The 26,646-nt window shown below is 39.2% G+C and overlaps 1 protein-coding gene across 5 annotated transcripts in view; it reads left to right on the forward strand.

Moving 5' to 3' along the window:
- The first annotated feature begins 13,923 nt into the window (after positions 1 to 13,923).
- ZNF25 (zinc finger protein 25) overlaps positions 13,924 to 26,646 on the forward strand; it is a 62,375-nt gene continuing 49,652 nt past the window's right edge. For 3 of the 5 annotated variants that reach the window (XM_053671436.1, XM_037158316.2, XM_053671437.1), the window contains exons 1-2: positions 13,924 to 14,499; positions 16,110 to 16,222. Coding sequence is in view for 3 of the 5 variants with exons in the window: in XM_037158316.2 (XP_037014211.2) it covers positions 16,208 to 16,222 (15 nt within the window). In the remaining 2 variants the exon portion in view is untranslated. The remainder of the gene's footprint in view (positions 14,500 to 16,109; positions 16,223 to 26,646) is intronic. The other 2 variants (XM_037158317.2, XM_037158318.2) reach the window with 2 other exon arrangements.

A 26,646-nucleotide genomic window follows, 5' to 3' on the forward strand; every position in this document is an offset into this window, starting at 1 on the left:
AAGTTTTGTCTCCTTAGTGGCTTATGGTCCCAAGGTTGCTCACTCGGCCTTAGCCATGGGTGGATTACAGCTTCTGAAACCAGGCAAGGCAGTTCCCAATACATTATAAACATGTATACACCCAACATAAAGCACCCAAATGCATAAGGAACATTTTGGAGGATTTCAAAAAAGATAAAGACAGAAAAAAAAAAAACCCTCATGTTAGGGGATTTTGACACCCACTGTCAAAAATGGATAGATCTTCCAAAAAATATCAGAAAGGATATTGTGACATAGAACAATGCCCTAAACAAATGGACTTCATATATATATATAACCTTTCATCCCAAAGAAGCAAAATACACATTCTTCTCAAATGCACATAGAATATTTCCAAAGATAGATCACATGATAGGACACAAAACCAGCCTCAAAAAATGTAAGAGAAAAGAAATTATATCAAACATTTTCTCTGACCACAAGGGAACAAAACTAGAAACCAACCTCAAGAAAAAAACACTCAAACTCATGAAAAATTCAATAGCATGCTATTAAACAATGAAAGGATCAAGAATGAGATCAAGGAAGAAATAAAAAAGTTTCTGGAAACAAATGAAAATGAACACAACAAAGCCCAAAACCTATGGAACAGATGTAGGTGGTCCTGAGAGGGAAGTTCATAAAATTACAAGCTTACTTAAGAAAGATAGAAGAATCCAAAGAACTTGAGACACATGGTCATAAACTAAAGGGGGGGGAATGATAGGGGTGGGGGGTGCAGGGTGGAGGGGAATGAAGGGGAGGAATAGAACAACTGTAATGGTATAATCAATAAAATAAAAAAAAAAGATAGAAACATTTCAAATAAACAACCTAACCCTAAATCTATAAGAACTGGAGGAAAAACAGTAAACAAAGCCCAGAGTGAGTAGAAGGAAGAAAATAACAAAGAGCAGAGATGAATTAAATGACATAGACATTAAAAAGCAATTCAAAAAATCAATAAACACAAGAGCTGGTTCTTGGAAAACAAACAAATTCAACAAGCCTTAAAGGAGACTCATCAAGAAAAGAAAGAGGACCATAATAAACAAAATTTGAAATGAAAGAAAAGAGATTATAACTGTTAACACAGAAATACAAAGGATAGTAAGAAATTACTACAAGCAATATATGCCAAGAAATTTGAAAACCTGGGTGAAATGGACAAATTTCTGGAAAAATTTTAGTGAAGAAGAAGCAGAAAGCCTGAATTGATCCATAGCAGCTGGTGAAACTGAAGCACTAATCAAAAAACTCCTAGGAGCAGGGAACATGGTGGTGGAGTAGGTTGGAGAGGATTCCACTTCCCCCAACACATGAGAGAAAAACCTGGCCGATCTGTGGAGGAACACAGCAAATAGCCAACAGTGCCCCAGCATATAGGAAAATAGGAGTTCAGAAACTGTAATGGACACTGAAAGACCAGACAGTGAGGATATGGCTACGGGTCAATAAGGTCCCAGGGACCAGCATGGAGGCGGCAGGCTGAGGCTGCCGCTTCTACAGCGCCACGCTCCAGGGACCCAGCACAGGGTCTACCATAGACCCCTTGGGAGCTGAGGGCGGGCAGCAGGGTGCCTGGGAGAGAGCTCCCTCCCTACCTGGCCAGGCGTGATTTGAAAAACACTGGGAGAGACCTGTTTGCTTGAAGTGTTAGAGAAGGGAATGGGCACAAGGAGACAAACACGGGGGTCTTGATCACCTGTGGAGTCTGTGGTTGCCGGCTTGGGAGAATTGAGAGTCACAGTATCGGGCTCTGACCCCAACTGTCACGAGTCTGGCTGGAGAATTGGGCTAAGCTGTGCGGCAGGATTGACTGGGAGAAATTTCTTGAAAGTAAACTGCTTGGGGACCTTCCTGAGACAGCCACTCCCACCCAGCCTGGCAGCCATCCTGAGGTTGGGCGAAGGCCTTGCGTTCCCCCATAGCACTGGGAAAGGTTCACGCCCAAGCCTGAGGAACCAGGTAAGCCTGGCTAGGCACGTGCATCTGCACCCCAGCCCACGGCGGTGACTGGATCTTGGGAGAGTGCTTGTGAGACTGGACGAGTACACTGGGAAGGGAGAAAGGCCACACCAACTGCCCCTCAGCCCACTGCAGCCAGTGAGTGAGACCAGAAAACTGGTTTGGCCAGCTAGAAACCAACAAGAGGTGTTTTTTGTTTTGTTTTTGTTTTCATTACTTAAGTAATCTTTTATTTTTTAACTTTAATATTGGTTTATCTTTCAATACCTTTTTCCTCTCTTTCCTTCTTTCTTTTTTATTCCTTCTTCCTTTCTTTCCAAACTTACCATTTTTTCCTCCCTTCTGCTACCTTTCTTTTTTCCCCCCACAAGTGAGACAAAAAACTTGGAACTGCAAAAAAAAAAACCGAGTTGAACCCAAAGAGGGGGCATCCATACAGTAGAGACAGAGAAACAACTTTCACTTTGCTACAGCAGAGAGACTACAAGATACTGGATATTTGTATTATTATTTTTTTCATTATTCTTACATCTTTTATTTTAAAAGTATCTTTGTATCCCTCCTTTTTCTGTATAGTCTTCTTAGCCTTGGCTGGTTCTATTGTATTATTTGACACTTTTCCCCCTGTCCTCTCATTCATAGCATATTGCTAATTTACTGTACCTTCCTTCACCTATGCTCCATTAGCACACTATTGAAGGTCCAATACTGCCTATTCTTGGTATCTCATACATTCTGCCATATGATTGTTGCTCTAATATTATTGTAAATAATAGCTGTCCCATACTATTGTAAATACGACACAACATCCCTCCCAGATCTTAGCCTACTTCATTGTTTCCTGAACTATATTACTGTAGTGGTTAACTCTATTCTCTCTCAGACTACACCTATTTACTATCCTTTATTCTCACCTTACCTCAGAATCTGACCTCCCACAACCTCACTGCTTTCTAGATCCAACTCACAAACCTTCCCTCCCCAACAAGAGTCTTATCTTCTTTCCATCCTTTCTAAAAAGTGGCTAGTTGGCTTGAAGATTATGGTTAACACTATACATAGCCAAAGGATCTCCTATATCTCCTCTACCGGCTGCTACTGTAAAAAAAAATCATAGAATACACTCCTGCTGTCATAAACCATTTTGCCTTCCCCTCCAACTGATCACAAAGAAAAAAAAGAGTAGGTGGAAGAGGTGAACACCAGACTACCCACCAGAAGAGAAAACCCAACAACAAAGAAACCACCAACAGATAACAACAGAAGAAGGTGAAGGAGAGAGTGGAAACCATACAAGCCTCAATCTAAGACCTATCTGGAAATACAACTAAACAGTGGAAAAACTATGCAGCGCAAACAACTAAACAAGAGCAAGAGAAAATCCTCAAAACACACAGAAGAACTAGCTTCAACACAACCTGCCCTTACCAGCACAATAAATTAAAATGGGTGGTGGACAGAGGGACCATCAGTTCAGCAGCTGGTGGGAAGGACCCACAAAAGAAAGACCCCCCCCCCAAACAACCAAAACCCAAAGACAAACTCAGAGCCAACATAAAGGAAAGCCCAAAATCAGTGAGCTGGGAGATCAAGGAGATTACACACTGAATCTCACAGGCATTCTACCACAAAAGTTCACACCATAAACGCAGGTAGCCAGAACAAATCAATTTAAGAAAATGAAGCTAACAAGAAGAGTCTCACAAACTATGGGAATACAAAGAAACGATCCCCAAATGAAAGAAAAGGAGTAAGCATCAGAAAGAATGCTAGATGAATTAGAGGCAAGTAAGCTATCAGATACTGAATTCAAAGCACTGCTTATCAGGAACTTCAAAGAAACTACAGGGGAATTACAATGAACTCACTACAAACAAAATCAACATGAAAAAGGAAATAGAAACTATCAGCAAGGGCCGAGAGGAAATGGAGAATACAATTTCGGAACTGAAGAACACAGTAAAAAGAATCAAAAGCAGGATGGATGAAGCAGAAGATCAGATTAGCGAGTTAGAGGACAAAGTAGAAAAAACTCCCCAAAAGAAGAAGAAAAGAGGCTCAGAAAGAATGAAGAGGGATTAAGAGACATACAAGACAATAGGAAACGTAATAATATACAAATAATAGGATACCAGAAGGAGAAGAAGTAGAGCAAGGGATAAAAAACCTATTTGAAAAAGTAATGATGGAAAACTTCCCTAATTTGATAAGAGAAGAAGTCACACAAATTCAGAAAACACAAAGTCCCAATCAAGAGGAACCCAAAGAGGCCCACTTCAAGACACATCATCATTAAAATGGCAAAATTCCAAGACGAAGACAGCATCTTAAAGGCAGCAAGGGAGAAAAAGGAAGTAACATACAAGGGAGCCCCAATAAGGTTAGCTGCTGAATTCTCTATGGAAACCCTCCAAGCAAGAAGAGAATGGCAAGAAATATTCCAAGTAATGAGAACCAGAGACCTGCAACCAAAGCTATTTTACCCAGCAAGGCTCTAAATCAAGATAGAAGGCCAAATAAAGAGCTCCCAAGACAAAAGAACTCTGAAAGAATATAATTCCACCAAACCAGCTCTGCAAGAAATACTAAAAGGACTTCTTTAAGGAAAGGAAGGAAAAGAGAGAGACAAAGAGAAACACGGGTATAAAAATGACAACAAATAAGTACCTATCAATAATAACCTTAAACATAAATGGATTAAATGCTCCAATCAAAAGACATAGAATAGCTGAATGGATAAGAAACCATGACCCACACATATGCTGCCTACAAGAGACCCACCTCAGGACAAAAGATCTACAGAGACTAAAAGTGAAGGGATAGAAACAAATTCTCCAGGCAAATGGACAGGGAAAAAAGCTGGGGTAACAAAACTCATATCAGACAAAACAGACTTCAAAAAAAGGGCCATAAAAAGAGACCCAGAAGGTGACTTCATAATACTCAAGTGAAGAATTCACCAAGAAGACATAAGCATTGTAAATATATATGCACCCAACATAGGAGCACCCAAATATATCAAGAAAATGTTAGAGGACTTCAAGAAAGATATTGAGAGCAACACAATTATAGTAGGAGATTTTAACATCCTCCTGCCAAAAATAGATAGATCTTTCAAACAAAATATTACCATAGATATTGTGAAATTGAATAACGTCCTAGATGAAATGGACTTAACTAAAATATATAGAGCCCTTCATCCCAAAGAAGCTAAATACACACTCTTTTCAAATGCACATGGGACATTTTCAAAGATTGACCACATGACAGGATACTAAACAAGACTCAACAAATTCAAGACAATTGAAATCATCCCAAGCATTTTCTCTGACCTCAAGGGACTGGAACTGGAAACCAACCCCAAAGGAAAAGACCCAAAACACTCAAAATCATGGAGATTGAATAGCATGCTATTAAACAACGAATGGGTCAAGAATGAAATTAAGAAAGAAATCAAAAAGTTTCTGGAAACAAATGAAAATTAACTCATGACAACCCAAAACTTATGGGACACAGTGAAGGCAGTCCTGAGAGGGAAGTTCATAGCAATACAGGCCTACTTAAAAAAGATAGAAACATTTCAAACAAACCTAACCCTATGCTTACAAGAACTCGAGGAACAACAACAAAGACAGCCCAGAGCAAGTAGAAGGAAGGAAATAACCAAGATCAGAGCAGAATGAAATGATATAGAGATTAAAAGCACAATTCTAATGATCAATGAATCCAGGACCTGATTTTTTGAAAAGATAAGCAAAATAAACAAGACTTTAAGCAGGCTCATCAAGAAAAGAAGAGAAAAGATTTAGAACTCTGGCCAAGATGGAGGTGTAGGTGGAAACCCTGTTCCTCCTTGCACAAACAAGTTTAAAGACAACAAAATTTTAGTAACAAGAACAAAACCAAAACAGACAGAAAATTGAACTGTACGGAAGTCCAACAACAAGGAACCATTCAGCCAGACTGGTAAGAGAGGCGAAGTCAGAGGCTGGTGGAGCAGGGTCTCGCAGGAGGTGGCAGTTGGCAGATCACAGGCATGGTGTGGCAATGGGTGGAGCCAGTGAGGTTGCAAGGTGGCTGGCTGACTGCGGTCACACATTCACACTCAGATAAACCAGGCAAAAAGCAAGCAGTGAGATAGACCAAGCAAACCAGGGCCCCAGCGACAGTAATTAAAGCCTAAAAGCACCAACTGGAAAAACTTTCGGGTGTCCATGTGCTGGGAGAGTCTCTCAGGCTCACACAGAGTTTGTTGGAGGGACCTACAGGGTCCTGGAGCGTTCACAACCCCACACACCTGGAAACCAGCACCAGAAGGGGCCAATTTGCTTGTGGAAAGCAGCAGAGGGGACTGAAATCTGAGAGAGAGCAGAACAAATACCATTGCCCCTCTCTGAACCCGCACCCATGTACGGTGTCACAACCCAGCCACTGCATTGCCCTGCCCTGGTGAACACCTAAAATGCCACCCCTTATACCTAACAGGTGAGAACAGACCAAAATATTATGGTCAAGAAGAAGAACAGCTCAAAGCCCCAGAACCAATACTTCTAAGTGACCAAGAGATAGCCAACCTATCAGATGCTCAGTTCAAAACACTGGTGATCAGGATGCTCACAGAACTGGTTGATTTTAGTCACAAATTAGAAGAACAAATGAAGGCTAAACTAGTTTAAATGAAGGGAAATGCACAGGAAACCAATACTTATAGGAAGAAAACCAGACTCAAATCAATGGAGTGAACCAGAAGGAAGAATAAAATGACCAAACAGAAAAATATGAAGAAACAAGAATATTAAAAAATGAGGAGAGGCTTAGGAACCTCAGGACATCTTTTAACATCCCAACATCCGAATTATAGGGGTACCAGAAGGGGAAGAGGAACAGCAACCAGTGGAAAACTCATTTGAACAAATAATAAAGGAGAATTTCCCCAATCTGGCAAAGGAAATAGACTTCCAGGTAATCCAGGAAGCTCAGAGAGTCCCAAAGAAGTTGGACCCAAGAAGAAACATACAAAGGTACATCATAATTACATTAGCCAAGATTAAAATGAAGGAGAGAATTCTAGAAGCAGCAAGAGATAAGGGACATTTACCTACAAAGGAGTTCCCATAGGACTGTCAGCTGATTTCACAAAGAGACCTTACAGGCAAGAAGGGGCTAGAAAGAAGTATTCCAAGTCATGAAATCCAAAGACCTACAACCAAGATTACTCTATCCAGCAAAGCTTTCATTTAGAATTGGAGGACAGATAAAGTGATTCTCAGATAAGATCAAATTCAAGGAATTCATCATCACTAAGCCTTTATTATATGTAATGTTAAAGGGACTTATCTAAGAAAAAGAAGATGAAAAATATGAACAGTGAAAGGACAGCAAACTCATAGTTACTAACAACCACACCTAAAACAAAAGCAAACTAAGAGGACAGCTGGATCAAGAGTGAAATCATAGAAATGGAGGTCACATGGAGGGCTAGCAACAGGGGAGTGGGAGGAGGAGAAGAGGGGAGAAGGTACAAAGAATAAGTAGCACAGACAGTAGGTAGAAAATAGATAGGGGAGACGGCAAGAATAGTATGGGAAATATGGAATCTAAAGAACTTGAGACACATGGTCATGAACTAAAGGGGGGAATGGTGGGGGAGCAGTGTGCAGGGTGGAGGGGAATAAAGGCGGGAGAATGGGACAACTGTAATGGCATAATCAATAAAATATTTTTTAAAAATTAAAGAAAATTTAAAAAAGAACAGAAAGAACCCAAATAAACATAATCGGAAAAGAGGAGAAATTACAACTGATACCACAGAAATACGGACTGCAAGAAATTACTATGCAGAACTGTATGCCAAGAAATTTGAAAACCTAGGTGAAATGGACAAATTTCTAGAAAAACATAATCTTCCAAATCTCAATGAAAAAGAAGCAGAAAGCCTGAACAGACCAATAACAGCAGATGAAATTTAAGCAGTAATCAAAAAACTCCCCTCACACAAAAGCCCTGGACCAGAGGGTTTCACAGGAGAATTCTACAAAGCATTTAAGGAAGAGCCTTATTCTTCACAGACTATTGCAAAGAATCCAAAATGATGAAAGACTCCCAAACTCTTTTTATGAAGCTTGCATTATCCTAATCCCAAAACCAGATAAAGATACAATAAAGAAAGAAAACTTCAGACCAATATCGCTGATGAACATAGACACTAAAATCCTCAACAATATATTGGCAAACCACATCCAACAATACATTAGAATGATCATACACCATGACCAAGTGGAATTCATCCCAGGGATGCAAGGATGGTTCAATATTCACAAATCTGTAAATGTAATACATCACATAAATAAAAGCAAAGACAAAAATCACATAATCATATAAATAGATGTGGGAAAAGGCTTTTGATAAGGCACAAACACCCATTTATGATAAAAACACTCAGCAAAGTGGAATAGAGGGAGCATTCCTCAATATAATAAAGGCCATATATGAGAGGCCTACAGTTAATATCATGCTCAATGGGCAAAAACTAAAAGCTTTTCCACTAAAATCAGGAACAAGACAAGGTTGTCCACTTTCACCACTTCTATTCAATATAGTATTGAAAGTTTTAGCCACAGTGATCAGAAAAGGAAATAAAAGGTATCCAAATCAGAAAGGAGGAAACAAAACTGTCATTGTTTGCAGATGACATGATAGTGTACATGGAAAATCCTATAGACTCTACCCCAAAACTGCTCTACCTAATATATGAATTTGGCAAAATAGCAACATACAAAGTCAATATCCAGAAATCAAAGGCATTTTTGTATAGCAACAATGAAACAGCAGAAGCAGAAATCAAGAAAAAAAAATCCCGTTTTGCTGTAGACCGCTATGCCTGGTTTTAGGAGTTTATCTCAATCCCTTGTGGCTAAGGGCAAGGGATGACCTTTGGAATGTGAGCCACAGGAGACAAAGCTTGTCTCTGGTAGCAAACACTGCCTCAGTTCTTCTCCATGCCCCCAAAGTTTGGTGAGAAGTCAATGACAGGTAATACCCCACACGGCGAGGGGCAACATAAGCCAGACTTGATCACTTGGGAGGCCTTCATGGAAGCACTCGGGGGGCTGCAACAAAGAGCAATGGACTCTCGAGCCCCAGCTTTGACATAGCCCGAGTCCCCATGTTCTCTGGGAGAAGCACTTCCTGGCTCTAATCCCCTTAAGCCTGAATACCTGATGGGGAGAGGTGCAGCTCCTTGCCTTGCTAGAGAGTGTCCTGGAGAAAAATCTGGCATCCCAAAGACTTGCTGATAATCCAGTAAAATCTGCTCTGCTAAGAGTATTTTCACTCATATGATAAGTGTCCGAGAAGAAATGAGTATGTCTCCCAAAGTTTCTGCAACTCTCTTCCTGACAGACACTGACTCAGACTCTGAAGCCCTCAGATTTCTTTGAAATGTTATCTACTGTTTGATCCTTGCTGCCCTGTATTCCTGTGTATTACAACCCAATAAAAGCCCTTGAGCAGGGGGCTTGAGGCCTTTTTCTCCTCGGAGAAACTGGCCACTGCTGGCCTTCGTCTCCCCTGAGAAACTGGCCACTCCCCACTTCTCCTCCCCAAGCAACATCATATCTCTGTCATATTCATTCTCACCCATGGCACTCGGGAACTTTCGAGGAAGTCTCCCCCACACCATTCAATATAGCAAAAAGAAAAATAAAATACCTAGGAATAAACCTAACCTAGGGGTAAAAGACCTGGATGCAGAAAACTACACAACACTGAATAAAGAAATCAAGGAAGACACAAACAAATCAAAACATATACTGTGGTCATGGATTGTAAGAATTAACATCATCAAAATGTCCATACTACCCAAAGCAATTTACAGATTCAATGCAATACCTATTAAAGTACCAATGGCATATTTCACAGAATTAGAAGAAATACTTCAAAAAATTTATATGGGGCCATAAATGACCCGGAATAGCAGCTGCAATTTTGAGAAAGAAAACCAAGGGATCACAATACCTGATACCAAACTGTATTACAAGGCCACTGTAATCAAAAGAGCGTGGTGCTAGCATAAAAACAGGCACATAGACCAATGGAACAGGACAGAGAGCCCAGAAATAAACCCAAGTCTCCAGGGGCAATTAATATTCGACAAATGGGGCAGCAACATAAAATGGAGGAAAGATAGCCTCTTCAACAAATGGTACTGGGAGAACTGGACAGCTACGTGCAAAAAAATGAAAATCGAGCACCAACTTACACCATATACAAAAATAAATTCAAGGTGGATAAAAGAATTAAATATAAGCTGTGACACCATTAAAGTCCTAGAGGAGAACATTGACAGGAAATTTTCAGATATTTCATGCAGCACCATTTCTACCAATATGTCCCCTAGAGCAAGTGACATAAATAAAAAAATAAACAAATGGGATCTCATCAAAATAAAAAGCTTCTGCATGGTTAAAGGAAACAGTATTAAAATAAAAAGAGAACCAACTGTATGGGAAAACATATTTGCCAATGATACCTCAGACAAGGGTTTAATCTCCAAAATATACAAAGATCTTACATGATTCCACTCTAAGAAGACAAGCAACCCACTTAAAAAGTGGGAAAAGGACTTGAACAGACATTTCTCAAAGGAGGACATACAGAGGACCCAGAGACACATGAAAAGATGCTCAATATCGCTAGCTATCAGAGATACAAATTAAAACCACAATGAGATACCACTTTACACTGGTCAGAATGGCCATCATAAAAAAAGCAACAAATAAGTGCTGGAGAAATTGTGGAGAAAAGGGGACCCTAATTCAGTGTTGGTTGGATTGCAGACTGGTACAACCACTATGGAGAATTCCACAGTATGGAATTTTCTCAGAAAACTAAAAATGGATCTGCCTTTTGGCCCACCAATTCCACTGCTAAGGTTACATACTAAGAACCCTGAAACACCAATCCCAAAGAATCTATGCACCCCAATGTTCATAGCAGCACAATTTACAATAACCAAGAGTTGGAAGCAACCTAGGTGCCTGCCGGTAAATGAATATATGAAAAAATTATGGTACATATACACAATGGAATTTTATGCAGCTGGAAGAAAGAAGGAGCTCCTACCCTTTGCAACAGCATGGATGGAAATGGAAAGCATTATGCTGAGTGAAATAAGCCAGGTGTTAAAAGACAAATAGCATACGATCTCACCCTTAACAGGAACCTAATCAACAAAACAAAAAAGCAAGCAAACTATAACCAGAGACATTGAAAGTAAGAACAAACAGACAGTAACCAGAGCGGAGATTGGAAGGGATAATGTGGGGAAAAGGGTGAAGGGTTTTCAGGAACAACTATAAAGGACACATGGACAAAAACAAGGGGGTGTGGAATCAAGTGAGAGGAGTGGGGATGGATGGAGTGCGGAGTGAGAAGTTGAGGGAAAAGGCAGAAAACTGTGCTTGAACAACAATACAATTTAAAAATGTTTTATTAAAAAATAAAAAGACAACAGCCAGCACAATAGCTAGCTATGAATTAAAATTATACCAATTTTTATAAGACTTGTAAAAATATATATCTTGGTGTGCCACAAAAAAAATAGTTGTCAGTTGTGTTGTTTGCCAGAAGAATAACCGCAAGACAGATCCACATCAAAAGAAAGAAAGTAAACAATACCAAGAACAGAGAGCATATGAAGACTGGCAAATGAACTTTACCTAGATGCCAAGGGTCCAAGGAGGGAAATATTTGTTAGTCTTTGTTAACACCTGTTCAGGATGGGTAGAAGTCTCTATTCTACTAAAACAGAGATATCATCGAAATAGTGAAAGCCTTAGTGAAAGAAATAATCCCTTGCTTGGGTCTCCCTGGCAGCATCCAGAGTGATGATGAACCTGCTTTTTTTCAGTAATTACACAGGATGTTAGTAAAATTTTTAAAATCAAGTGGAGACTTAATAACAGCATGGAGACCTCAGGCTTCTGGGAACATAGAGAAGATGAATTACACCTTGAAGAAAAATATAGCTAAGCTGTGTTAAGAAATTATTGGAATCAAGTATTATTGCCCTGCTCAGGATACGGGTGGCTCCTCAAAGTGGGGTTCAGTTGAATCCTTATAAAATTGTGTACAGGTAACAATTTCAGATTATGATTGGGTGGAATATACGTATATAGATCAAGAAATGAAGGTAAAGAACTATTTATAGCATTTAAGTCAGAACTTACCTATAACTTATGACCTTGCTTGTATTGGAGACCTCTCTCCCACAGGTATGGCTACATTCCTTTGAAACTGGAGATAAGGTACACTCAAGACTTGGATGACAGGATTTCCAGAAAGCCAACTAGAGGAAAAGTAGACTAAACCTTGGGATGTACTCCTCACCATCTCCCACCATGGTGAAATTGGCAGAAATAAATCCTTGTATTCATCACACCAGAGTAAAGAAATCACCAGAGGAACAATGGACTGCCGAACCTCAAGAAGACCTGAAAGTCATCTTTCAAAAACAAATGACATATTATTTTCATTACTTATTTTTTAACCATATGTTATGGAGAACTCGTTCTTTCAAATGAGATAAAAATATTTGGGTATATTTGGCAAAATATTCTAAACATCTCTGAATTTTGTCTCGCAGGAGGAGCTTATGTTGAACAAACTTGCACTACATGTCTTATGGTGTTCGTAGTCCCCTAAAAGCCTTTGAAATTATACTTTCTTTAAGCATATCAACAAGAAAATAACCTAATCATATATTTGTAGTTGGGGACCTGTGGTAACTCCAAAGGACAGGGGAATGTTTTCCTTAAAGACCACCAATGGAGCTCCGAGCTGGAGAGAGTGCAACTTTTGTTGACTCTGCTAAAAACTGTTTTGCTTCATCATAGCTTGTTTTTGCATACAAAGAGCCCTTTTATGTGGATCTGCAATTAAATGTATTCCTACTACCAGTATCAGTCTAATACTAAGATACGCATTCAACAACAAAATGAGTACTTTCATATGAAACAGATCTTATAGAAATAAGGTTGTATAAATTAACAGTGGGGGAATGATGGGGGACTCAAGAGTTGGAAAAGTTTAGTTTAATGTAATAGTTAATAAGCCAAGAAGTCAATGCATTGTTTCAGGAACTGCAAGTTGGGCCCACACTGGCTCCAGGAGATCACAAGCTATTGACCTTTGTGCTCCAGAAGAGACCATAAGAAATCAAGGTGGTATCTGAGCCATTGTGTTCCAGGGAGAGACAGTCAACCCTCAGGACATGGATAAAGAAGATGAACTGTCAGTGGATGAAAGGATGTTAGGGAAATTGCCAGGCTACAGCTTTTATCTGATTAACCTCTTTCCTGAATTCCAAATCTCTTACCTATACTTTTGCCCCCATAAAAAAAGAAGGCCAGCTTGAAAGGAAAGGTAAGACGGTCTGTGAGGGTACAAACCAACCCTCTTCTCAGATGTCTGGCCATCTGAATAAAGGACCTATAAAGACCCAATTCCTGTCTTTGCTTATTGGGTCTGGTAGATGACAGGTAGCACCAACACTGGCTTTTCTGGTTTCAGTATGTATGGCACTAGTATTGATTTCGCTTACACAAAATTTTCTCTATTACATGTTTTTCGTATCATTTGAATAACTTCAAAAGCTAGCGTTCCTAAGATAAAGTCAGCTGTTACAGGGTATTATTCCTTGTGTGGTCTAATTTACTTAGTCTCAAGTACTTTCTTTAACTTATTAATATTCATTGCACCACCACAGGGTACTTGATTGCGAATTGCTAGTTCTGATCAGCTATTAGTATGAGTAAGGAGTGGTAGGACTAGGCTGCTTACAAATGCCAGCAGCAGACACTCAGGTCCTTAGAGAAAGCCAGCCTCCTTACGTCATATAAAATGAGTTGGCAGCTAGGGGGATGGTAGTCCAGAGCGGGGCGTGGGAAGACTGGGCTTCATCAATTCCACCTCCTTTCAGGGGTCGCCATTTTCTCTGTGGCGCCCCAGCGGGGTGGGGACTCGAGGCTTCCAGTTCCGCGGGAGCAACACAGGACGGGGCCTGGACTCGGCGTGGCAGGTCGGTAGTGCAGGCTAAGCCCAGGGCAGGTGTGTCAAAGGCCTGTCTAGGGCATCCAGCCCGGGAAGGGGGAGCTTTGTGTCCGCAGATGCGCGTCAAGTCGGAGAAAGTGGAGCTGCCACCCACTCTGAGCTTCAGGCTGGCCTCGGAGGGGCCCTGAGGAGGGAGCCGGGCTGTGGCTGGAGCAAGGCCGGTTAACGGCCTGCCCGCTTCTCCCCGGTAGCGGCCTTTCTAGACCTGGAGAAAGGAGCGACCCAGAAGGTCCAGCTGCGGGGAATCGCAGGGACTGCGCCCGGGAGCGGCTGTCTGTGTCATATCCCCGGAGCCCGGCGTCGTCGTGAAGCTCCAGGGATTTGGGCCCAGATCTGGTGCCTGTCACTAACCAGGCGATTAATCTCCGTAGTAGGATTCAGTGACTCTTCTGTAAATTGGTAATATTAACCTTTCAGTTGTTTTCTGCATTAAATAGGGTAGAATACTTAAAGTGTGGTGACTCAGTAAAGGCAAGCTGCTTTTATTGTTACAAGGTATGATGATATTATTGGCTCATTTAATTGTTGTGATGATCATAACCATCCTTTGATTGGTACTAACCACCTCCATTTTAATAAATTTGAATAGTAAAAGTTCAGAGACAGAAATTGTTTAATCCAGCATTAGCGTATAGGCTTTAAATTTCTTCTTGTTTTATTCTGTAATTCATGCTGTTTCCCACACTAAAATCAAGTCTTGGATTGTATTTAGTACAGTAATTGCTCCACAGTAATTGCTACAGTAACTGTGGACTGCAGTGAATTAGGGCAACCTGATTTTACCATGTGTGTTTTATTTCCAAAAATTTTTGAGACTTCCTCCGAATTCTTGTGGCAAAACATTATACCTGAATTCCCCAACCTCTTTTTATTCTCACAAAATTGCTAAATATGTAAATTGAAACCATAACTTAAGCCCTGACTTTTAAGTTTTACTGGAGAAGCTGGGAATCCATACTATCCAGGCAAGATGGGAAATGAGACAGACATTTTAAAAAATGAAAACTGCAATTTTATCCATGCCCCATATTATGAAAGTGATATCATAACGCCTATGATTGGCTGGGCTTACTAATTAAGCATTTTGTAAGCACCAAGCCAACTAACTAGAAGTGGTTTTTGCTACATGTGGGAAGGATCTGAGCATTATTGGCATCCTGGCATCTAGTTAACTTTTGCTACCTGCACCAAGTGCATGTTTTGGGATTATGGCACCAAGCCATTATTTTAGAAGTTAGATTTGTGTCTTTGTAAGCAGATTAGATAGCCATGTCAAAATTCATTAAGGCCTAATTAAATTTTACCTTAGGCCTAGACAAAGTTTGGAGGGGACAGTGAATTCCATGGTACTGGCTGGATTCGTGGCACTGGGTCAGGACTTAAAGAAGCAGAATAATGCATGAAGGATTGTTCAAAATGACCTAATTCTTTCTCATGTTAAAGATAACATTGAAAATAAGACAATCACTACATTTGTTAATAGCAGAGCCTAAACGGAACAGTTCCACTATATTGTATTTAAGTCAACACAGGATTCTTGAAGAAGAAATTGATTTTTTGAGAAACTCCAATTTAGAGAGAATAAACGTCTTATTTTTGAGAGCTTCGGAGACTTTCTAAAACTTGCGGGGTTTGCAATAGTAATAGGAAAAAATTGTTATGACTTGTAATTTAAACATTTCTCTTCACTATTCTTTGTAATACCAACATAGGTTTCCATACTCTGGATATAATGTGCCTTGCTTAGCTAATCTATTATTGGATGTTTGAGTTTTCAATTCTTTTGAATTATTTAGTAAAGACACATAATTTTCAAAACAGCCAATAAGAAAGAAATGTTTAGATTCACTCAAAAATATCCCAAAGTCATCAAGATTTTTTTTCAGAGTCACCAGTGAACAGGTGGTTACTCCTTTATTATGACCCTTCCTATTTCTTCTCATGTCTCAGAAGAATGTTTTTCCAGAGGTTTACCTTTTACTAAACTGTCGTCTGGAAATTTTTCATAGGTGACTCCTGAGGCAGCAAGATAAGGTCTCATGACTTCTGTTTTTCAACTTTCCCTGTGCTAGCTTCATAGCGTATCCTTTCCCAAGAGCAGTAGAAAATGAACAAATTCCGGGTGAGTCATTTACTTTGTCCTTACTTTCTTTCACTGTGTGTGTGTGTGTGTGTGTGTGTGTGTGTGTGTGTATTTTCAATGAGTTTTATGAAAAAGAGCCCATATTTAAATTAAAAAAATAAACAGTTAAACATCACCTTCAGGGAAAATACTATTTGACTAGAACAGCAGTTCTCAAAGTGTGGTCCTCAGGTTCCTGGAAGACCTAAGACCTTTTCAATGAACATGTGTCAGAATGAATATTAAGATGAAACTTGCAGCTTATAGTGTCAACATTCGCACTGATGGTGTAAAAATGATGAATAGATTGCTGCCTGTTTGACATAAATTAAGATAGTAACATCGATGACATTGCATTCCTCTGCAATATGCTCACCTTAAGGATATCTTTGATGAAATAGTAAAAATTAATTTTATTAAATCTTTACCCTTGAGTACATCTCTTTTTAATATTCAGTGTGACAAAATGGCAAGTTCACACAAAGTACTTTTGTTGCACCCTGAAGTATGATGGCTGGTTGTCTTGGAGAAAAAAGGCACTTGTTTGATTTGTGAGTTCATCTAGCCATTCTTTTATGGAATACTATTTTTACTTGAAAGAGCAACTGGCAGACAAACTGGTAATTCAGACTTGGGTATTTAACAAAAATTTTCTCAAAAGTCAATGCAGTGAGCCTGTCACTGAAAATAACTGTCACTATTTGTTGCCAATGTTAAAATGTAAGCTTTAAGTGAAAATTAGAATTTTGAGAAACTTGTATCCTTCACTATCAACTTGACAACTTCTCATACAGACTTTTCTGATGAGAGAGGTGACAGTATAACAAATGTGATCTTTTTATATTACATGTGTCAACTTTTGAGTAATATCTCTTTTTTAAATTATTGTTGTTCAAGAGCAATATTTCTGATATGTGTGCTGAGAAACAAACTCTAGCAGTTTATAATAACAGAGTGATACAGTGAAGTGAGGAACAGGGAATAAGTTGGCTAGGGAATGCCCATTCTAAAAGGTAATATTTGAGGAAAATTCTGAATGAAATGAGACAGGGAGCTAAGTACAAATAGAGCAGAAGAGCATTCTAGATAGGAGAAACACCAAGTACAAACACCCTGAGGCATGTTCCAGAAGCAGTATATAGGGCATGGGAGCTAGAGAGAAGTGACTTAGGGAAAGAAAGGTAAGAGGTAAAATCAAAGAGGTAAAAGGAGCTAGAATATGTAGGACCTTGTATGTTGTAGAAAACATTGAATTTTGATTTTATTTATTGGTTCATTAAAAAGGAATGTACATAACCTTCATGTATAATTTAGGGAACACTGATTAAGTAAAAAACAGTGTATCACCTCTGGCTTAAACAAAAATTTTTAGTACCTTTGAAGTCCCTATGTGACCCTCCTTTCTGTGGCAATCATTTCCTACTTTTTAAATTTAATTTTTAACAACAAAATAGCTCATTTGGCAATTAATTAAATGCCCGGCCCTTTGCAAGCACTTCACATAGTCTGTTTTACATAATCATCAAAGCTACCTTTTTAAAATATATTTTATTGATTATGCTGTTACAGTTGTCCCATTTCCCCTTTTCACTCCCCTCCACCCTGCACACCCCCTCCCACCCACATTCCCCCCTTTAGTTCATGTCCATGTGTCATAAGTTCTTTAGCTTCTACATTTCCCATACTATTCTTTCCCTTCCCCTATTTTCTGCCTACCGTCTATGCTACTCATTCTCTATACCTTTTCTCCCTCTCTCCTCCTCACACTCCCCTGTTGCTAACCCTCCATATGGTCTCCATTTCTGTGGTTCTCTTTCTGTTTAGGTGTGGTTGTTAATAACTGTGAGTTTGCTGTCTTTTTATTGTTCATATCGTTCATATTTTTTATCTTCTTTTTCTTATATAAGTCCCTTTAACATTTCATATAATAAGGGCTTGGTGATGATGAACTCCTTGAATTTGATCTTATCTGAGAAGTACTTTATCTGTCCTTCCATTCTAAATGAAAGCTTTGCTGGATAGAGCAATCTTGGATATAGGCCCTTGCCTTTCATGACTTGGAATACTTCTTTCCAGCCCCTTCTTGCCTGTAAGGTCTCTTTTGAGTGACCAACTGACAGTCTGATGGGAAATCCTTTGTAGGTAACTGTCTCCTTTCCTCTTGCTGCTTTTAAGATTCTCTCCTTATCTTTAATCTTGGCTAATGTAATGATGATGTGCCTTGGTGTGTTCTTCCTTGGGTCCAACTTCTTTTGGACTCTCTGAGCTTCCTGGACTTCCTGGAAGTCTATTTCCTTTGGCAGGTTGGGGAAGTTCTCCTTTACTATTTGTTCAAATAAGTTTTCCACTTGTTACTCTTCCTCTTCCCCTTCTGGTACCCCTATAATTTGGATGTTGGAATGTTTAAAGATATCCTGGAGGTTCCTAAGTCTCTCCTCATTTTTTTGAATTGCTTTATTCTTTTCTGTTTGGTTGTTTGTTTCTTCCTTCTGGTCCACTCCATTGATTTGAGTCCCAGTTTTCTTCCCATCACTATTGTCTCCCTGTGCATTTTCCTTCATTTCACTTAATGTAGCCTTCATTTTTTCCTCTGATTTGCAACCAAAATCAACCAATTCTGTGAGCATCCTGATTACCAGTGCTTTGAACTGTGCATCTGATAGGCTGGCTATCTCTTTGTCACTTAGAAGTATTGGCTGTGGGGCTTTGATCTGTTCTTCTGTTTGAGTAATTTTTTTTGCGGTGGGGGGGAGGTCTGGTCATGCCTGTTATATATCAGGGGCAGAGCCTTAGGTGTTCACCAGGGCAAGGCAACCTAGTCTCTGTGAAGCTATATGTGGGGGTGGGGTCAGAGAGGGAACTATGGTGCTTGCTCTGCTCTCTCGGATTTCAGTCCCTTCCGCCACTTCCCACAAGCAAATTGGGCCCTTCTGGTGCTGGGTGGGTGGGCTTGTGTATGTTCTAGGACCCTGTGGGTCTCTCCAATGAACTCTCGTGTGAGGCTGGGAGTCTCTCCCTGCACCTCGACCCCCACAAGTGTTTTCAATTGGTGCTTTTAGGCTTTATTTCCTGGTGCTGGGGCCTTGGGTTGCGTGGTCTAGCTCGCTGCCTGTTTTCATCTGGTTTATCTGTGCCTGAATGTGTGTCTGCAGTCAGCCAGTTGCCTTGCAAGCCTCACTGGGACTGCTTGTTGCCACCCCATGCCTGGGGTCTCCCAGACACTTCCTGTGCACCTGGAGTCTGCCCACCACTGCTTTCCTGCTGCAACCCTTCTCTGCCGGCTGCCAACTCTGCCTCTCTTACCAGTCTGGATGAATGGTTGTCAGACTTCTGTACAGTTCAGTTTCCTGTCATATATGGTTATTTTTTTGTTTGTAAATTTTTGTTGTCCTTAATTTTGGTTGTGCAAGGGGGCACAGTGTGTCTACCTACACCTCCATCTTGGCCAAAAGTCCCAAACCCACCTTTTGAAGTGTTATTATTACCACATCATAAATTTTCATTGTGGGCATTATCTGTCACTAATTAAAAACCTTAGTCTTTGGACATATTGGTAGAGAGAAAGAGACTTAAGAAGGAGGGAGAAATGAAGTAGGAGGAAGCTAAAAAATAACCTATTGTACAGTTGTATGTCAATCTTGAACATATTTATATCTCTTATATGAAATTCTCCTTATCCAGAATTCATTCAGGGATGACACATGTTATTTTCCCGACCTTGTCCTCTGCAACTAACTCCTGAATGGTCATCCTGGGGTGGCAGAAATGACTAGTGAGCCTGTTGGGTTTTGTTTTTTTTTTAAGTAATTTTGTGTGCAGTCATCACTGCCAACTCTTGTAAAAGTTTATTTTATGCAGATTTTAGAATTTTTTGTATGTTCATATTCATTTTGACCAGATTAGAAGATCTCCTTTTTATTTCTTTTTTGCATTTCTCGAGTCCTATTGACATACATTTCCTGTGTTTGAAAACAGCCTTTATAGTTTTTGTTTTTATTCTGTGTTCTTGTTTGTTTTAGTGAGGGTCTGCAGGTGGAAAATTCTCAGATTTGTTTATCTGAAATATTCACAAACTTTTTCACAGTGTATAGATTTCTTGGTTGATAGTTCTTTCAAAACATTGAAAAGCATTCACTGTCTTCTATTACTGATGCTATTGAAAATTCACCTGTTGATTTTTCAGACAATTGAAGTAAATTTGTCTGTTTTGCAGTAGCAACTTTTAAATTACATTTTACTCTAAATAAATGGAACCTAATCAACAAAACAAGCAAGCAAAATATAACCAGAGACATTGAAATTAAGAACAAATTGACAGTAACAAGAGGAGAGATGGGAGGGGAAAATAGGAGGGAAAGGGTGAAGGGTTTTCAGGAACAACTATAAAGGACCCATGGACAAAAAAAAGGGGTGGGGTGAAATCAGAAGAGGAAGGTGGGGATGGCTGGGGGGGACAGTGGTGGGGGTAAAAGGCAGGCAACTGTACTTGAACAACAATAAAACAATAGATTTTACTCTAATACATTTATGTATGGATTCCTCTTTATCCTAATGAGATATTTTTGTATTTCCATTGGGTTGAACATTTGAATCTTTTGAGTATTATATTGTATCTTCTTTAAATATAATATATGCTTATATTATATTTAAAATATATTTTATTGATTATGCTATTATAGTTGTCCCATTCTTTTCTCTCCTTGCCCTCCACTCTGCACCCCCTTCCCACCAGCAATCCTCCACCTTAGCTCATGTCTGTGGGTCATACACATAAGTTCTTTGGCTTCTCCATTTCCCATACTATTCTTAGCCTCCCCCTACCTATTTTGTATGTACCATTTATGCTTTTTATCCCCCCTACCTTTTCCCCCATTCTCTTCCCACTCCCAATGATAACCCTCCATATGATCTCTATTCCTGTGATTTTCTTCCTGCTCTAGTTGTTTGCTTAGTTTGTTTTTGTTTTTAGGTTCAGTTGTTAATACTTGTGAGTTTGTTATCATTCTACTGTTCATATTTTGACCATCTTCTTTTTCTTAGGTAAGTCCCTTCAACATTTTCTATAGTAAAGGCTTGGTGATGATGAACTCCTTTAACTTGACCTTATCTGGGAAGCATTTTATTGCCCTCCTATTCTAATTGATAGCTTTGCTGGATAGAGTAATCTTCAATTTAGGTCCTTGCCTTTCATGACTTTGAATACTTATTTCCAGCTCCTTCTTGCCTGCAAGGTTTCTTTTAAGAAATCATCTGATAGTCTTATTGGAACTACTTTGCAGGTAACTGTCTTCTTTTTTCTTTCTGCTTTTAAGATTCTCTCCTTATCTTTAATCTTGCCTAATGTAATTATGATGTGCCTTGATGTGTGCTTCCTTGGGTCCAACTTCTTTGGGACTCTCTGAACTTCCTAGACTTTCCAGAAGTTTTATTTCCTTTGCCAGTTGGGGAAGTTCTCCTTCATTGTTTTTTCAAATAAGTTTTCAATATCTTGCTCTTCCTCTTCTTTTTCTGGCACCCTTATGATTTGGATGTTGGAGTGTTTAAAGTTGTCCCAGAGGTCCCTAAGCCTCTTCTCATTTTTTAAAATTCTTGTTTCTTCATTCTGTTTTGCTTTAATGTTCATTTCTTCCTTCAACTCCAAATCATTGATTTTTGCGTCCCGGTTTCCTTCTCTTCACTTTTGGTTTCTTATACATTTTCCTTTTTCTCACTTTGTGTAGCCTTCACTTATTCCTCTATTTTGAGACCATATGCAGCCATTTCTGTGATCATACTGATTATCAGTGTTTTGAACTCTGCATCTGATAAGTTAGCTATGTCTTCATTGCTTAGTTCTGTTTCTGGAGATTTGATCTGTTCTTTCATTTGGGTCATATTTCCTTGTCTCAGTGCTCCTGTTATGCAGTAAGGGGTGAAGCCTTAAGTATTCACCAGGGCAGGGCAACCCATGTTGCTGACTTGTGGCGCCGCATGTGGGGGAGGGGTCTGAGAGAGAACAATGTCACTTGTTAGGCTCTTAGCTGGCTTTTGGTCACTTCCTCTACTACCCAGCAGCAAATTGGGCCCTTCCTGTGCTGCTTCCTGGGTCGGTGGGTTTGTCTATGTTCTAGGACCCTGTGGGTCTTTTCATCAAACTGTTCTATGAGGCTGGGAGTTTTCTCCACTGCAGTAACCCCCCACGGGCTTTTTTAGTCATAGATTCGAGGCTTTATTTCCCCATGCTGGAACCGTGAGTTGCGTGGTCTGTCTCTCTTCCCAGATGTTCCTCCGAGTTTATCTGCACACAGATGTCAGACCCCTCGTCCACTAGCCACCACCTGCTCCACCATCCTCAGCCTCACCTGCCCCAGTCCTCAACCACCACCTTTCCAAGAGTCCTCTCTGCCCTGGTTACCTGTCTACATGCCCCTCCTACAAGTCTGGATGATTTTTTCTTTCATTGTCAGGCTTACATACAGTTTGATTTTCTGGCAGTTCTGGTTATTGTTTGTTTGTAAATATGTTGTTATGCTTCTTTTGGTTGTGCAAGGGGGTAAAGTGTATCTACCTATGTCTCTCTCTTGGCCAGAAGTCTTCTTTAATAACTTTTTAGGGGTACTTTTTTGTGTTACTTTGTTTATTGCTTAGTCTAAAGATTACAATATACACCATTAATTTGTCATGGTATCTTCAAATATTATACTTACTCATAAATTATGTCATAAACTTTTGTCAGTATAATTTTGTTTTCACCCTTCCTATCCTTGTGGTCCTTGTCTTATGTTCCATTTCTACATATACTTTTAACCATAAATACTTGTAACTTTTGTTTTAAACAGTTATTACTCTTTCAAAAAGATTTAAGTATGTGTATATGTATGTGTAAATAAAGTAATTTTTTGTGTTATCTCTGCTTTGGTGCTTCTTATTCTTTTTTACACACCGTGGATTTTCTCTATATTTTCCCTTTAGGCTGAGTAACTTATTTTATAATTTCATGTAGCTCAGGGCTGATGGTGACAAATTCATTTGACTTGTCTTTCTGAAAATGTCTTTATTTCACCATGATTTTTGTTGGGTATTTTTGCTGGATGGAAAATGCTATACCAAGAGTTTTCTTTGTGTTGCATTTTCAGGATGTCTTTGTCTTCTGGCTTTTGTTGTTTCTGATGAGAAGCCAATCTTCATCTTACTGTTATTCACCTGAATATAATGTGTCTTTTCCCCTGGTTGTGATTAAGATTTTCATTTAATCTTTAGTATTCCACAGTTAGTCTATGGTATACATTCATGTATGTTTTGTTTTGTATCATCTTGAAGGATGATAAAAATTTGTGGGTTCTTGCTTTTTATCTTTTTGGAAAATTCTTGGGCATTCTTCACATATTTTCTTTGCCCCATTTCCTTTTTTCTTTATAAAATTCAAATTACACAAACTTTGGACTATGTACATATTGTCCCACATGTCTCAGGTGCTCCATTTAATTTGGCAGGGTTTTTATTGCTTTTTAGTTTTCATGTTTCTGTTGGCCTTTTTTTAAAACTTCATGGCTTCCTTCTTTTGCTCTCTCAATTGTCTTAACTCATAAGTTCATAAAATTCACTTCTGATATTGTAACTTTTAATTTTAAAAATTCCCTTTTTCTTTTGTTTTTCTTTATTTGCTGAAATTACACCATCCTTTCATTATCATCGTTTATATTGTCTATTTTTTCACTAGATCATTTAAAATTATTATCATAGTTACTTTAAAGTTCTTAACTGCTAATTCCAATATCTAGGTTATCTGTGGGCCTGCTTCAGAAGGCTTTTTTTCAAATGAGTCAAAACTTTCTGCTTCTTTGCATGTCTCTTAATTCTATATCATGTGTTGGGCATGATGTGTAAAAGTATAGTAGAGATTAAAATAAATATTCCTCCAGAAAAAGGCACATCCCTTCCTCTGTCTGTCTACTAAGTCAGTCTAATATGTACATAGTTCAGCTGGTCCTGGGCTTTAGTTAGATTCAGTTCACCACTAGCTTCAAATATTATACTTTGATAGCAAGATCTAGGCTTTCCCTTCAGCAGGATTGGGATCTGAGTAACAACAAGGTTCTCTTGATGTGGTTTATAATCTAGTCACTAACTTTCTTTTGGGTGACTAAGGAGTTCTGGCCCTGCAGAGCTTCTATGAACTGAGACATCTCTTCCTCGCCTGGTATTCTGCTCCTAGCCTTTGGAGATTTGTTTTCATGTACTTCGGAAAGGCCTATGTGGAAGGAAAAAAAAACTGGTGTTTGTATTTCAGAATATTTGTATCTGCAATGGACTTCCTGTTCAGTTCCAAAAACTGCTTCTCCAACTTATAATAAACTGACCACTTTGAGACATTTGGGGGGAAGTAAAAGACATCCTGCAAATTCTAGCCTGCTTTTTGGAGACCTCATTAATATGAGACCTCCATTAGTGACCAGATAGTATCAAAGGCAGTTGGGTGTTGACTTGCTATGTGATTGGGGCTCTTAGGGATTCTAATACATCACACTGGCCCACAAGAAAACACTGAAAGCTTGTTAAAAGTTGAACTGGTTCTCTCTTTCCCATACTTTCCCCCAGGAATGAACGCAATCTGTGGTTTTCTTTTCTCTTCTGAGGTATTTATCTCTTCTGATTTTTTCTTTATTAATCTTTGGATTGTAAAATCTCTGGTAGATTTTAGAAAACATACAATTTTCTAGGTTAGTGCCTTATTATCATTGTTAGAATGAAATCTCTGTACCCATTAAACACTAATTCCCCATTTTCCCCTTCCTCCATTCTGTGGGAATCACCATTCTACTTTCTGTCTCTATGAAATTGACTACTGTAGGTGCTTTATATAAGTGAAATCATGCAGTATTTGTTTTATTTTAAACTGGCATGTTTCACTCTGTGTAGTCTTCAAGATTTATCTATGTCGTAGCATGTGACAGGATTTCCTTTTTCTTCCTTTTAAAGCTTGAATAATATTCCATTGTTTGTATATACCACATCTTGTTTTTCTTTTTTTATTTTTATTTTATTGATTATGCCATTACATTTGTTCTATTCCCCCCTTCATTCCCCTCCACCCTGCACCCCCCACCCCTACCATTTCCCCCCTTTAGTTTATGACCATGTGTCTCAAGTTCTTTGGATTCTATATTTCCCATACTATTCTTGCCCTCCCCCTACATCTTGTTTTTCTTTTTTTATTATTTTATTTTAATTAATTTATTTTTTATTGATTATGCCATTACATTTGCTCTATTCCCCCCTCCATTCCCCTCCACCCTGCATACCCCTCCCCCACCATTTCCCCCTTTAGTTCATGAACACGTGTCTCAAATTCTTTAGATTCTGTATTTCCCCCTACTATTCTTACCCTCCCCCTATCTATTTTCTATCTACTGTCTATGCTACTTATTTTCTGTACCTTCTCCCCCCTTCTCCTCCTCCCACTCCCCTGTTGCTAACCCTCCATGAGATCTTCATTTCTATGGTTCTGCTCCTGATCTAGCTGTCCTCTTAGTTTGCTTTTGTTTTAGGTGTGCTTCTTAATAACTATGAGTTTGCTGTCCTTTCACTGTTCATCTTTTTTATCTTCTTTTTCTTAGGTAAGTCCCTTTAACATTTCATATAATAAGGGCTTGGTGATGATGAACTCCTTGAATTTGGTCTTATCTGAGGAGCACTTTATCTGTCCTTCCATTCTAAATGAAAACTTTGCTGGATAGAGCAATCTTGGTTGTAGGTCTTTGGATTTCATGACTTGGAATACCTCTTTCCAGCCCCTTCTTGCCTGTAAGGTCTCTTTTGAGAAATCTGTTGACAGTCTGATGGGAACTCCTTTGTAGGTGACTGTCCCCTTAGCTCTTGCTGCTTCTAGGATTCTCTCCTTCATTTTAATCTTGGCTAATGTAATGATGATGTGCCTTGGTGTGTTCCTTCTTGGGTCCAACTTCTTTGGGACTCTCTGAGCTTCCTGGATTTCCTGGAAGTCTATTTCCTTTGCCAAATTGGGGAAATTTTCCTTTATTATTTGTTCAAATAAGTTTTCCACTGGTGGCTGTGCCTTTCCCCCTTCTGGTACCCCTATAATTCGGATGATGGAACGTTTAAAGATGTCCTGGAAGTTCCTAAGCTTCTCCTCATTTTTCTGAATTCTTATTTCTTCATTCTTTTCTGATTGATCACTTTTTTCTTCCTTCTGGTCCACTCCCTTGATTTGAGTCCCAATTTTCTTTCCGTTACTATTGGTTTCCTTTGTATTACCATTCAATTCAATTAGTTTAGCTTCCATATGTTTCTCTAATTTGTGACTAAAATCAACCAGTTCTGTAAGGATCCTGACAACCAGTGTTTTGAACTGTGCATCTGAAAGACTGGCTATTTCTTCATCGCTTAGATCTATTGGTTCTGGGGCTCTGAGTTGTCCTAGAGCC

Source organism: Artibeus jamaicensis, unplaced genomic scaffold, assembly GCF_021234435.1.
Source record: "Artibeus jamaicensis isolate MK-2021 breed Jamaican fruit bat unplaced genomic scaffold, CSHL_Jam_final contig_687, whole genome shotgun sequence".
In the NCBI taxonomy this organism is placed as follows: Eukaryota; Metazoa; Chordata; class Mammalia; order Chiroptera; family Phyllostomidae; genus Artibeus; species Artibeus jamaicensis.